A 15,710-nucleotide genomic window follows, 5' to 3' on the forward strand; every position below is an offset into this window, starting at 1 on the left:
GGCTCGGTTTACACCTATAATGGTTGTCACCCTCACTTTGGTTGGTCACACACCCTTCTCTGCCCACATTGTTGGGGCACAGCATGTGGCTAGTAGTGAAGGTTGAATAGATCTTACCATAATTTATCATTTGCTCACCGAGAGCCAATGTTATAATCTCAGACAAAAGTTCCCTGTTATTACAAGATTTCAAAGTATCTTCAGATTTAAAATTATAGTAACGCAGAGTAGGCCAAGAGCTCTTAAATCATTTTCTTAAGCTTCCTTAAAGATAAAAGCCTCTCTAAGAGGCCAATAAACTTGACTCTTGCTGCACACTTTCAAGTGCAGCTGGAAATGGGCACCGTGCGCTTACACAATGGCGTTTCCAGGGACTGTATGCGGGGGGCGGGGAAATGACTGTCACTACATCATTAGACGGGGGCAGCCATCCCTTCTGCATCCAGCACCTGGAAGCAATGTTGTGGGATAATGTCGTGCTATGCCTGTTTCTGGCAGGCGGATTCATGCTTCCTAGCCTTTTGGAAAGCCTCTTATCTTTAGGGAAACTAGATAAAGATGAAAATCAACCACTTTTTATTACTGTAAGATTACAATGCGTGCACACACACTATGCAGGCCATGGAGGCACAGAAAATATAAAATAGCTATAATCAGTCTTGGTTGGAATGATCAAAATATTAAAATTTGAATATTAAAGTTTGTCAAGGGACACTTCCAGGCCATCACTCTTTTCAGCTGGAATTGAATTGCATACAAGCAAATTCAGGTGCGTGCCTCCTTTTCATGCCTGCAGTAGAATGCAATGTGCATGAGCTCTACTGTGTTCCCATTCGTAGTGTAGAAATACCTCAACTGAAATAGGAAAATATGATCTACTGTTTTCTGGAACAGCTCTCCAGAGTCCAGACTGACCATGGTGCATTGGCTGTGACCCAGACCCTATGGCTGACCCTCCAGCAGTATAAGACAAAACAGTCTTTTAGCAGTAAGAACACCAAGTTAATAACACACTGTTTCAACTATGATGTAAGTCATGTTGTGGATATTCCTCTTCAGAATTCCCTTGTATTTGTGTTAAAATTCGTCTCTGCAGTACTCTCTGCAATTCTTCATTTGTTTGTTTGAAAGGACTATGGAGAAGTGTGATTTTTTTTAAAAAAAACAACAACAACACAGATCCTGGCACTTCTTTGTGTACCTTCTATTTTAAAAACAAAAGGAAGGTCTGCTTTTTTCGAATGATGTGTCTGGGAAGTGCATAGATGTGTTGCCCATAATATGCCACCAGACGGTGTAATAATTTCCACACAATTCATCAACACCTTTAATCTAAACGACTATGTACAGGATTCCAGGCAACATGTGTTTTCCATGTGTGTAGTGTTCCAAACAACGTGTTTCAACTTGTCGTAATATAATCAAAGGTCCTGCTAATTACTTCAGCGTGCAGACTATGGCACTCCCGGCTCGTCATATAACCACTCTGAAATAATTTTATTAGGGAGCAAAGCGGCTCAATAACACTAATTAATTGTATTTCTTGGACCACTGAAAATGTGTAAGTGGAAAGAGAGTAGTTCTGGTACATTTCCCACCAGGCTGACTTTTGCACTTTTGAAACATGCTTCTCTGTCATGGTCATTATAGCAAACGAGAGAGAAAGAGAGCTGGAAAGGTGCAGTAGGAGAGCATTCCAGACTTATGATTTGAGGCTGGAGTTGGATATGCAATGCTGGTCAGAAATTCACACTCTGGCAGATACGTATGCCTTTTTAGGCTGTTTGCCCACTAAGTTCCAATGGGGGTGGGGTGGCGGGTAGAGACAGACTTGCGGGGGGTGGAGAATGCCAATATTTATGTACCAATAGGTGATTCTAGGGTCCCTTTGGTGTGGATGACATGGGAGAATGACCATATTAACCAAATATGAATGTTGATGTAAACTTATTGCTTAATGTTTGTGCCAATGCACAGTGGCGTAGTGTGGGGGGTGCAGGGGGTGCCGGCCGCACCGGGCGCAACATCTGGGGGTTAGGGTTAGGGGGCGCAAATCCACGGGTTAGGGGGCGCAAATTACTTGCCTTGCCCCGGGAGCTGACAACCCACGCTACGCCACTGCCAATGTAACTACTAGGAGTGGACAAAAATTGCCCGAGTCATTTCAACAGGGCTTAGAGCTCCTCCAGACAGCCTGTTTATTCAGATTTCATCCTGATTTGCTTGCACAAAGCTTAGGCGGTAGTTAGATTATGTGCCTTCTTGATCAAGCATTCATTCTGATTAGTTATATGCCAATGAGTGTTCATCCTGATTTGCTTGTGGGGTGTTTACAAACCTTTCCACCCATTCATTCATTCATTCATTCTACACATTTAAATGCATATCCTTATCACGTTCCAAACCACAAAAATCTGTGTTTCATTTTTAAGGTGCCACTGAGCACTTGAATTGCACAATCCTGAAGTTCTTGTGTGCACTTGAAGCCCTCCTACAAAACTCTTTTAGGGAGGAAATTTCCAAATTCATTTTCAATTTTGCTTCCGGTGATACTTCCTGGGGTAGTTTTGCTATCTGTAAATGCTCCGTACCATGTCAGAGTGGCTTGTGAAAATACTCAGAATTGTACAGTATTATAATTATTAATTAATTGAATTTTTTTACTGCCCTTCATCTGAGGCTCACAGTGCAGTTTGCAATATAAAAACACAAAAATACATAACATGGTAACAAACAAGAACAAGAACTGTTTTGCATTTTGGGGATATAGAGTATGAGAGGATTGGCACACTCTTTCACAAATAGTGGCTGGATAATCTAAATGAACCGCAGAAATAAAGAGCCCAGGAAGTTCATTAATGTTTTATGAGCCTCCAGTAACCTGTAAAATTTCACAGGGCTTCTTCTTGGTTATGTGGAAATCTTCAGTGAAGCTTCCACCAAGTGTATTTGAGGAGAACAGGACCGGAACACAAACTGAGGATCTTGAAGCACAAAACGTTATTTATTACTCTGACTTTCTTACTTCAGTGCTGGTGTACTACCTGACACTCATTACAGCATAGCTGAATGTTAACCTATAAAGTAAGTAAACCACTTGGATGTTTCTTATTAAGATATATGGCAATTAGTCAGCCAGCTTCCTCGCTAGGCTGCTTTCTTTGCTATTCCATAAAAAGGGCCTAAAATGCTGTACTTGGCACAATTCTTCTGCACTACCATTTTGTTGCTGTAATGGGAAGGCAGCAAAGGGTAGCTAAGTATAAATTCACCTAATAATGTTTCCACATGCCCATGTTTAATGTCCAGTTGTAAATCCCTGCTCCACTAAATGCCATTTTCATGCTGGTACATGTCACGGTGAAACAGATACTGAGGTATATTTTATAATATAAGCTGTAGATTAAATTCCCACCTCTGTCGCCTGCAAGGAAACTGTAAAACGAAGACTGCTGCCTATATTTTTGTTTCTGAAGGGCCCCCGCATAATGCTGCTTAAGAGTACATCTAATGTTGTGTTTTATTTATGACTGATGATGTGGTAAATGCTTTACTCTAAGCTGTTGTGGTTAAGATAGTATTAGTGGAGAAAAACTGCTTTTTCAAGGAAACTGAGAACATAATGGAAAGTTTTGTTTAAAAGGCAATCCATGGTGTGTAAGCAATCGCCATCTAACAGCTTACCATGTTATACCTTTCAATGAAATGATGAGAACTCGGAACAATTTCTGCGGAACAGAAAATTCCAAAATGGTCACATGTGTGCCTTCCTATAAAAGGAAGTCTTTCGGGGGCTCTTTGTATAAAGCCTGGTGAACTGGTCAAGCCAGTTCTTTTGCTGAGATAATGGCCTTGGCTGGCCACATAAGCATCTTAAAGGGTTAGCTAAGAAGAAACGTGTTGCCATGGGACTCAGCTACATTAGTAAAGAAAAAGCGTTTTGTAAGCTTTATAACACTGTGACACCAGGTGGCACTGTGAAGTTCCGTCTTTCGCCAATGCGGTTTCCGACTTTGAGGTTTACAACGTGTTTTCCAGCCACAGTAGCAAATGAGGGTTCTTCCAGGAGACATCTCTCCACCTTGCTCACCTAGGTAATTCTAGGAAGGGAGAACAAGAGGCCAGGGGTCTGTGTGTTTGGTTGATGCCGGCAGCTGAAAGGAGACAGAGTGGCTTGTCTTACTCTGTGTTGGACCCAAGGCTGTGGCTTGGGGCTGTCCTTGGGAAACCTAATGGGCAGTAAGATCTGTTGGAGTTGTGATGCCATGAGCCCTTCCATCCTATGATCTGGTTGTATATATGGGTAACTAAAACCATATATTGTAAAGTCACCATAGTCTGTTGCCCTTCATTCCAGGGTAACCAAAGCCTGGGTAAGTGCTGGAACTCCTGAGTCTCTCACTGCTTGGAGAGGGGTTTTAAGGGTTTAAAACATGTGTTTAGAAACTCCAGGACACGTTGGCTTTCCTGCTAAGAAGAAATGGAACAAGTATGTTGCTACCTGGCTCTGAAACATGAGCAGATGAGGGCAACAAAGATGGCAAAGGGCCTGGAGACTCAGACCAGTGCAGAAACGTAGAAGGAGTTTGTTTAGGCTGGAAAAGAGATGATGAAGAGGTGATATGGCAGCCATCTTCAAACATCTGAAGGACTGTCAGACAGAACAGAGGTAGCTAACCTTCTTGGGGCTTCATTATGGCCAAGTCTCTGGATGCTACATGTAAAAGCTTTCAAGGCTGCCTTCCAGAAGGTGCTGCTGTTTTAATTTATGTTGTTATCATTCATTATTAAATTCAGTTATATAGGCATGGACAAATTTTTTTGGGGGGGGCAGGTCTTGCTTTTTGGCATCACAATAACAAGGGACCTGCAGGAGCAGTCAGTAATATATATATATATATAAATAATAATAATAATTTATTATTTGTACACCGCCCATCTGGCTGCGTTTCCCCAGCCACTCTGGGCGGCTTCCATAGAAACCAAAAATACACTAAAATATATAAAATATATATATATATATATATATATATATATATATATATATATATATAAAATATATTTTTAATGGACACATTAAGGGGTGTCATAGGGGTCTCTCTCTCTCTCTCTCTCTCACACACACACACACACACACACACACACAAGTTTGGCAGTATCACAGCAGAGGACCCACAGGAGTGAAGGGATTTCTGTGCCCAATAGGATTTTTGTGTGTGATGTTTGATTTTAAAATGGCAAACACATTGCCAATGCCACATTACAAATGACTTCTGAGAGTCCTCCATGCTTTAATTTGCAATGTGGCCCTCATGACTAATGGCTCTCTCCTCCCTAAAAGCTTAATTTCCTTCTCAACTTACTTCTGCATAAACATGCAGATGATTAGGTTCTACTGGAGGTAATGATATTGTAACAGTACACTTCCTTTTTTCCTTTCCTGTTACCTATGTCAGTTCATTTTTCCACTACGGATTCTTAATGAAGAACAGTGCAAGTGACAATGCTGATTTGGCTAACTTGCGTTTCCTTACACTAATTTTTCCCCTTCAGGCCAGTGCAGTAATAGCCCCTGAGGAATTGAACCTTTTCCTTGGAACAACAGCACCCACAAGCAACAATGCTTAATCAAAGCACGTGCCAGGCATTGCTGCTTTTGGAGACCCTCCCACAAATATTTCAGACTCCCATGGAGCTGTTTGCCATGTAGCAAACACAATAGGGTAACTTATCCCCAAGAATGTACATGGACACTGAATTTCCATCCCTGGAGCAGACATGGAATTTACACCTAAACCATCTTCATTTCAGAATAATCCAAGGAAGATTTGCAAATTATCCAGGCCTCATAGAATGCAAACCTGAGGAGAGAAGGAGGAATTTCCTTCAGGTCATAACAGCAAGGAGAAATAACAATGCTTTCTTGTAGCTTCATAAATCCTCTCCTTGCCAGTTGATTAGAACAGTACTGCTTCTTCCTCCTCAGTTTTCTCTGTTGTAGCGCAAATATTTAGGTTTGGGGAAGGGTCCTGCCTCAGAGGCAGACACCTTCAGGCAGGGCCGAGAAAGGCTTCCTTCTGAAACTCTGGAGAGCTACTGCCAGTTAATGTAGTTAATATTGAACTAGATGGATAATTTGTCTAATTTTAGTATACAGAATCATCTTATTCAGAATGGCATAGGTGACAGGACAAGATTAACTGCTTGTGAAGTCTACATACTTAGACTTGGGCAGTTACACTAGCGCAAGAGATGGTCCAGTTCACTACATGAGCAAACCTCCCCCGTGTGTATGATCCTCTTTTGAAGGATCACACTAGAAACATAGAATTGTACTGTTGGAAAAGGACACCAAGGGTCATCTAGTCCAACCTCCTGCAATGCAAGAATTTGAAAAATCCATAGTAAGACCTTTGATATTTAGGAACCTCCTAGCGGTTCTAATCTTAATCATTAAACTCTCTTCATCATCCTACTGGCAGCCTCTACTGAACATTTGAAAATGTGCCAGGGTTGCTCCACCCTTGTACGTTACTACCCTCAAGCATGTTTATGAGCACTGCAAATGAGAGAGAAGTTGGGCGGAGGATGTGCACACAGTTGAGATCAGCTGCCTCCTAGGCCCCAGTGCAGTCTAGTAAGATTCAGATAGCATTGTTGTTGACGATCAGAGACAAAATAGCTAGATGCCAAATTGCTGCAAGGGACCAATGCACACTTGTAAGCATCTTGTTGCCTCAAGATTTCTTTTACTTGGTGCATTTTATTATCTGTAACCAAAACTGTCTATTTAAAATTCATCTGCTGTGGATAAGAATACACAGCATGGTTCTCTCTTAATCAATACTCAGTCATTTTGCATGAATCGCGTTCTGCCAAAGAGGTCCTGCATCCACTGGGCCCCAAAATTTTCTGGTTTTCATTTACTTTATTTTAGGTACTAATCACCAGAAAAGATCTGAAAAGTCTGCAGAGAGACAATGACTCCTTACATATAGTAATGTATGTGGCCCAGCAATATGGAACGTTTGCTGGATGGGTGAATGGGAAATTCCTTGCTATTTGGCCAACTTCACAGCACTCAGGCAGCTAAAGAAGCCATAGCAAGAGGCCAATTTTTCAGAACCTCTGGTTCACTAACCCCACAGTGTTTCACAGCCTCCTTATATTTAGGAACCTCAACATCTGAAGAGTCTAGTCTCTACTGCATATCACAAAGTCATATTTATATTTGTTTGAAAGAGAAAGCACTTTGCACAGCCACCTCAGAAGTCAATCACAGAACCGGAAATAAATTCCAGAGCTAGTCGAGAAACCTGTCATTCCTCCCCCTCAAAATAATGTAACATTGTGATATCATAAAAGAAAGAGATGTCCCTTATTTGTGGTTATTTACGGCACTGTAAATCAAGTATGTACCGTCAAGTGCCAATGAAAATTGTTTAAAAATCAGCCTTAAATAGCTAAACTCTTAGCAGCAGCTCATAAAATGAGTCTTGGCAGGTCTTAGGTAGTTATGGTTAGAATGACAGTCCTTTAGGGACTTAAGATAGCCAAAAGCAGTAGTAGTTAAGTACAGAGCGGTAGATGAGGGAGTCTGCCGGCCGAGGCAATTTTGCAGCACACTCTTGAAGTCTTAGCACCTCCAAAATTGTGCTGTGTTTGTTAAGTCCAGCAATGTAGAACTTGACATGGGAGGTGGGAGAAATAAACACTGTCACCTGCTACATCCGTCTCTGTTCCTGTGAGGTAATGACAGTGAAAAAGGAAGTGGCCTTTACTGAGGTAAAAAAAACAAAACAAAACCCTGCACTCCCAGAGAAGTAACAGGGCAGTATATCACAATGAGAGTGAAGACAGACGCACATTTTAATAGTAGTCACAGTAGTGTGATTCTGTGTTTGCAGTTTGTTTTATAGACAAGCATATCAGCAGTTCATCTACTGATTCAGTGTTCAGTTTTGCTTCTGCACTCACATATGGGCTGTGTAGCTTTTTAAAAATACAGACACAGTTAGATGTGTATATTTTCTTCTTCAGCTTATTTTTTTTTTAAATAGCTGTAACCTGCTGTGGTTATCATGGAGGGAAGCAACTTGAGCTCAAAGCACTGTCTGTAGCCCGTTTGGGTCAAGTTTATCCACACACTGAAAACTTGCAGACCTGATAATTCAGAGTGTGTGCTGGGGCAAAAGGAGGATGTTTTATATTGAACATCTGTTAAAACATGGTGCCTACCTTTGCTCCGAGAGGGCAAAAGACAATCAGCCAGCAAGAAACACTTTTAATTGTTCTGTGATAAAAGTGAGCAGAATATCATCTGGTGTAAAGAACCAGCGTATTGTAATATTCTCTCCAGGAAAGGGGGGGGGGGATGAAGAGGGGTGGAGGGATCATGTCCAGAAAAAGTCTGAACAGGAAAGTAAAAATATCTGAAGAAGGAACCAACAAGACAAATAAAAGAGAACATCCATTAAGAAACCAGACCTCAGCTGCTTAAAAAGTCAGGTGCGTGAGTTATAGTTGTCTTGAGCCAGACCTAACATCCACTGCCAACAACCACATCCACTGCCAATAAGCCAAGCTGACATAACAGTTGCTTTAAGAGAGTTTGGGGAGGGGAGACTGAGGGTGGGGAAGGGGAGGGGGTGGCGGCGAATCTACAGCTTTATGTGTCCATGGCCTCTTTTCTCTTTTAGTCATTTTTTCCTCTTAATGCGTATTTTCATCATGGTCCTCTTTCTGCTCTCTTCTGGAACAGGAGGCGTTTAGCAATGTGCCCAAGGGTTGGTTTTTATTATTTATTTTAGGGTCGGTCTCACAATCACTGATGTCTGGAGAAAGCCAAATATTCAGTTTACATTTAGTTTTTCTAGGTGACCGTCAATGATGCTCACCCTTAATCTGCAGACTTTGATTTATGGAGGGGTGTCTCAAACCTGAAGCATCATGGACTGGCAAGGCACTCCATAGTATCTGAATATTTCAACTCACACCTCCACATACCCCTAGCTATCAAAACTCCCCCCCCAAAACCCAGCAATGTCCAACATTAAGAGCTATCTGACAGTAGAATGGACTCCCTCAGATGGTGGTGGACTCTCCTTCCTTGGAGGTTTCTAAGCAGAGTTTGGATGGCCATCTGTCATGGATGCTTTAGGTGAGATCCCTGAATTGCAGGATGTTGGACTAGATGACTCTCAGGATCCCGTCCAACTCTGCAATTCTCTGATTCCCTCTGTGAGAGCCAGGAAAGGTCAGGAGCGCATTGTAGGCCCATGTTTCAAAACTGCATTTCGTTTCCTGCAACAAAAGGCTTCTGGTAAACGTTTTCCCTTTTGGGTATGTTTGGTGTAGCAGGTGCAGTGGTAGCACTGGGGCTGATCAGCGCTGTTCATTGGCAGCTTTTTAAAACACCCGGTGATGAAACTGAACTGACAGTGAACTTCTGAAGGCAAACAATGCGTTATCGAGCCAGAACCAAAGACATTAAACTCGAAGGTCGGAATACAAAGCATATGTGCTTATGATCCTTTTAAGCAGCCAAAGGACCTGGCACAGAATTGCTATATCATAATACAGACTATTCCCTGTCTTTTAAATACTTGAGCACAAATTAGATGTGATCTTGCTGTGCATCTGTTATCACGACGATACAATCAGCTACCATGTGCCAGATCTCTGCAGCGAGCCGCTGCCTCCTACTCCTAGAACAATTTCTGTATCACATTCCACATAAACTCCTGGGCAACAGTCCAGTACCAAGTTAAACCTATTGACATCAATGGGCTCAAGCGTGCTTAACACTCTTTTGGATTGTAGCCCTGAGATATTGAGCAACAACTTAATGCGAACAGAACATGCATATGAAATCTATGGCCCAAGAAATGATCATTTATTTCCAAAGTGGCAAGCTTGTTTTTTATTTTTATTATAAATAAAACCAAGTTACTTATTTTATTAAAACGGTTACATATGTTGAAACAAAGACCAGCAATTTTAATGATGCTTGGTTTTCTACATCATAAATAACTGAAACTCTGTTAGTTGTTGGCTCACCACTGAGCATGCTTCTTGCGTTTTTAAGAAAACTTTTAAATCTGTGTTTCCAGAAACTATGCAGCAACAAGAAGACTAAATTAAAGTAAAAATGTAACAAAAAAACAAGGGCAAGTGTCTCTTAAGTTTGAAACTCGAGGGTCTAATTGAATGTTTGTTATGTGTGGAAATCAACTGGCAGCCGCAAGTGTTTACAGCTAAGGGGCTTCAGGAGTGTGTGGTTGCATACTCTTGGCACAGAAGGGAATTCGTGTGAATAACATCAGCCTGTCCATTTGCAATGCATTATGAACCCACTGGATTGGCCAGGCTTCATATAAATGCTAGGCACCTGATCTCCTGCCCTTACTTTGAGAAAGAACAGTTCCTTCTGATGAGTAATGTGTGGATCCCCCAATTCCACACCATAAATAATTTGGGAGATCCTAAATTTGTTGTTGAACTTCCTCTACATCAGTGTTTCCCAAATTTGGGTCTCCAACTGTTTTTCAACTAAAACCCCCATCATCCCTGACTACTGGTCCTGCTAGCTAGGGATGATGTAGTCCAAAAACAGCTGGAGACCCAAGTTTGGGGTACCCTGCTCTAGATCAAGGTTCTTCAGTCTTGGGCTCCAATATGTTAAGCTACAGCTCTCATAATCCCTGACCATTGGCTAAGCTGGTTGTAGAAAAAAGGAGTTGGGAGTCCAACTTCTACAAACCCATGTTGAAGAACACTCTAAATATTGGGCAACATTACCTAGGCCCAAAATTAGATTCAGTCAGTTCTGATCAACCTCACTCTGCCCCTGTTGGTCTCTTCCGTTTCCCAAACCTAGACAATGTGACAAAGACAGCTCCAGGTGGATGTTGCAGTGGACCCCCCTTTAGACATATCATTTGGGAGCACAATATATTATGTGAAATGCAGTATTCATTGTTCCCAGAGTCCGTGTGTACTGCCCTCTCCCCATGCTAGGTTGAACCATAATGGATGACTTGCAATAATATCAAAGTACCTTGTGAGTCACATTTCCCGTATTTTCTGGCAGCCCAAATACTGCTATGCATGCTTACAACAACATTCATAGCCTAAAAGAAGCCCCATCATGGTGCCTGCAGCAACCTCACCCTGTGATCCCCTCACTGAGGTACAGTTGTGAAAGGAAACTGGCGTTGAGGAGGGCTCCAGGGAGGACGTTGCCCTGAAACAGGCACATTTTGATTTGGGCTCTGGTGGGATCTAGGCTTGATACTAAATAGACCTGGGGAACAAAATCTGTGGTTAGAAACCTGCATTTGCAGGCTGTGCCACAACACCCCTTCTGTCTGTGGTGTTTGGGCTCTAGAACCCATCTCAAAGGTCAGCTCCAACAGGTTAGATCCCTGACCTCAGGGACTCATGGCTGAAAATCATGCTTTCCAGGTCTGCTCACAGTTCCAGCCTAGCCCTGACACCGAAAGGATGGACCAAAAATATTTGCTACCCCCAAGCGGCTGCACTGCACAATCCAAGATGCTCCATGCTCTCTGGGGGAACATTGCACCTCTCAGAGTACCTGATTTTTCATAGGTGCCCCTTAAAAAACAACTTATACACACTTGCACACAGAATCTTTGATACCAGCCAGTCCTGTGGCTTTCATTCTTTTCAGTCAGATGTCGTTCTGAGTAAGCATGGTTAGTTTTGTGCTGTTAGTTACTTCCGTTTTGTTGCCAATCACCCAAATAAAAAGCAGAGAGAATATGTCTTACAGAAAAGTTTGGCAAGACAGTTTATTGTCACAAAATAGTTAATAACAGAATAACTTATAATAGTATGAACTAAAGTGAAGTGTTTACTCTGTTTTCTTTAAAAACTCACATTGTTATGACAAAGTCTAGTTGGTCAGGTCTGAAAGTCACTGTTGTGGGGGGAGACCTCTTTTGCACGAAGATGCAAGTCAACCAAAAGTATCCTTCAACTGTTCATACAGTCGTAACATATATTTCCTGCTTTTTATGTCAATGCAAAATAGCAATTTTAAAAAAGTAAAAATATATATATTTATGTACAAAATATTTTTTCATATCAAATCATTTTAATTGTACACTTTAAAACAACAACAACCACAAAATGCTATGTTACATCAAGATGCGTTCTACATGTTACATCGAGGTTTGATATCTGCTATCTAGATTATATTAGTGCAATTGGAACTGGCTATGCTTGAGCAACGCGTTGCATACCTGAAAGTCAGCTTCACCAAGGGTTTTGATCTTCCTCACTATACGGGAGTTTGCCATATATGTCAAGTAAAGAAGGAATGGGCAGCTTAGAAGTTCATTGGGCCTTATTAGAAGCAGAAGGGGTAGGAGTAAAATTCCAATAGGTTACCCAAACAAAAAGACCCAGTTCAGATTTTAAATCGAAATGTAGTTTATTTTGCTCTGGCTGCATTGCCTGATCCTCATTATTGTATTGCAAACTAGCAAATCTACAAGGACATCCAGTTCCACACTGTGTCTTGCGCTGATCCATGCATGTAAGGTCCTGAAACTATCCCTCTTTCTGCATCTGGATAGCTTTTTCCACCGGAAAAATTGAACTCACTCAATACCTGCATAGAAGATGAAATGGATCAGGTTCTAGGCATTTTGCTTAATGATCTTTGCTGTGACTCTGCCCACCTCAGACAGGGTTTGGTCAATTTTTTTTTTATGTACCAAACTGGGTTGAGTATAAAAACAGGATTAGCAGCTTTCCTGGACTGAGAACTCATTTCCAAACTAGGATCTCTAACTAGATTTACAAATTTACCCTGGGTACTGTTATTCAGATGTAACATTAAAACTGGTTTAAGGAAAATAAGCTAGGTTTCCATTTCCCCTGAACTGGACTCCGGACAATCAGCTCTTTTCCCAGTTTTATTTTACTGACCCGAGTATAAGCTATATTTGACTTTACTGTTGCTTATTCAAGAGTGTAAACCTGATTAGAATATTTTCGTATGGTTGGAGCAAAGTATACTTGCTTTAGTCAAATTTAGGAGTTTAAAATGGTGTTTCTAATGCCCAATTTAGCATCTACTTTGACTTTAAATTGCTTCAGTGCCACAATTGTTTGGTGTGTTGTGTGTGCCCCATATGTTTTTAATTCCAATGATTTGCTTTATATAATATATAGATTTCATTATGCCTTCTTTCCCCCCTTCATTGAAATGGGGATTTTCTTCATTTGATACATTCCGTACCAAAATAAAAACATTTTGGACGCATTAAGGCAATAACAGTTTCCGTCGTGGAAAGTTATTGAGCTCCAGTATAAATAACAAACTGAAGCATAGGTTGATTTGGTACCAGAAAAGTGATCTGCTTTGTTTACTTACATAACAGTTTCAATAAGTCAGAAGGAGAGCTTAAAAGGAAGAAATCCCAACTGGATTTACTGATGGTTTCATCATTGGGACGACGACTTAAACTATCACAATGAGTCTTTTTATAGTTAAACATTTGAACTACATAAAAGAATCAGAGCGTGTTCTTATGTAAGGCTTAAATCCCCTTTGAACTCTCTATTATTGTTAACCTCCAATCTCTGTCAATGTACTGACTAGGAAATCTGAGGAGAGGCCTTATAAGTAATGTGAATGACCATTCTGGTCAACGTACATTTTTCTTCACATAAAACACACACTCAAAGGCAGCCCTTTTAGTCCATATGAAAGAAAAAGCTCTAGGACTGGGCAATTCCATTATGATGGTTTTGTCCACCTGTGGCTATTGTTTTTTTCTGCTTTTTACATTCACATTGCAAAGTAACTGAAGCTTTAATGTACATAATCAGGATGCGCCTTCAAAAAATATGAGACTCTTCCCCCACATACAGTATTGCACTTATGAAAGGAATTATTCTTTGTATTTTTTAACATATGGCAAATGCAGTCAGGAGGGGGAAAAGAACCCATAGAGGCATAGCAACGTTTCCCCCATTTGAATAAGAAAAACCCCACATTACTTGTTAACATAGTGGACTTTTCCGTTGTAAAATGTAGCAATTTCACCGAAGAGATTTATTTAATCCATACAAGGCAAATGCTCCAGGGCTTTTGAGAAACGTCTACCCTTTTTCTGAGGTCAGCTTTAAACTGGTCAGGATGCATTTAGAAATTACATGCAAAGGTTAAGCGTTGTGGCGTTGGCACACTTTTGAGGCACAGTTGTATTGAGCTATGCCCACGTTCTAGCTTATTGTACGAAAGCAAGGCACTTATTGTTATAGCAATGCAGCGCTTAATGTGCAGTTTGATTAATACAATAAAATAAGTTAATAGTTTTGACTTAAAAAACAAACAAACTTGGGAGGCTTCGCCACCCATAATTTACATGCCCTTTATAGAACTGCTTTTATATTTTATTCCAGAAATCAAAATATTTTAGCCTGAGGGAGCATTTGTTTATTGCCATCGTTGTGCATAATTCATTGGGAATGTCTCTTGCACAAGCAACACTGAAACAAATGGGAATCGTACGAGAACACGCCCAGGATCTTGAGAGATTGCCATTGATTTCAAGCATGCCTGCACGGCGAGAACTTCCCATTCTTATTTTTACTGACCGTGCTACAAAAAGAACCTGGTTCTCAATTCTTGCTTCAGACCTCTCATTCTGATCTTACAGGGGGGAAACCAATGGCATGAAAAATACATGTCCACATGTGTTGGAAAGAAAAGCAACAACTCTCTTTAAAATGGTGGTACTAGTGGCACTTTGACAGTCTTTACTTCTGATATGTGTGACGATTTCTGAATGATGCAGCTGGTTGTCCCCTGGAGTTTGTCCTTTCCTTGTGCAAGGTTTGTTAAGGCCATCGCTGCGTTGATCTCCTTCCAATAGGTCTCATCTTTGTTTGATCTCTTTCTGTTAGCTGCACTAGAATCAAGCAACAAAAAATGTTTCCGTGTCTGATGATGATTCTTGTCAAGTACTTAGAAAGCGAGGCAATGCATTTTACAGCATTTTCATTTTTAAAGAAGTCTTCCTTTTTTTTTTGCCAAGATAAAACAGCAGAAGGCAAAGAGAGAGAGATGGAGAAACTGAACTACAGTGACACAGCCCACTAAATTTATATAAATATTATATTAATTAAACAATACTTATTTAGATTCATTTTATTAATATTTCCAGTACTCCTGAGAAGAACATCCCACATAAAAAAACAACTTGAAAGCGAACCTTGGAGCAGACAATAAGTTCCCCCAAATTCCCATCTTACTGTCCTTCACCACCTGTTCATGCAGCAGTTGCAAATTCATTTCCTGCACCTTTTTTGCACACAATGAGGGCAGGATGCACAGGGATGAATGAACTGTCTAAGATAAGGGTGTGGGTGTGTGTGGGTGTGTGTGTGAGAAATAAGATACTTATTCCCCCAAAGTTAAGGGATTTCCACTCCCCTCCTTTCCCATGCCTCAGCTTGCAAATGGGGAAGCATAGGTTTCTGCACACGTTCTCTTTTATTACAGAGGAATCACTTCTTATGCGAGGGCTAGGTTTTGAGGATCAAGTGAAAATTGCACATAACCCAAAATAACCCTTTGAGCCACCCTGCCTTCTACAGGCTGGCTAGTGAGGGGGAAAGTCCTGCCTGGTGTACCCTGCTAGTGGGGCATCTTTGGCCAGCAGCCCAGT

General features: G+C 41.0%; 1 protein-coding gene across 1 annotated transcript in view; it reads right to left on the reverse strand.

Annotated features, from left to right (window-relative positions):
- Nucleotides 1–11,791: 11,791 nt before the first annotated feature.
- The window catches only part of ODAD2 (outer dynein arm docking complex subunit 2), a 158,348-nt gene continuing 154,429 nt past the window's right edge, over nucleotides 11,792–15,710 (reverse strand). The window contains exon 29 of the mRNA XM_083580125.1: nucleotides 11,792–14,951. Coding sequence (XP_083436251.1) covers nucleotides 14,765–14,951 — 187 coding nt within the window. The 3' untranslated portion in view covers nucleotides 11,792–14,764. The remainder of the gene's footprint in view (nucleotides 14,952–15,710) is intronic.

The sequence above is a fragment of the Podarcis filfolensis genome, assembly GCF_964270895.1.
Source record: "Podarcis filfolensis genome assembly, chromosome: 12".
Taxonomy (NCBI): Eukaryota; Metazoa; Chordata; class Lepidosauria; order Squamata; family Lacertidae; genus Podarcis; species Podarcis filfolensis.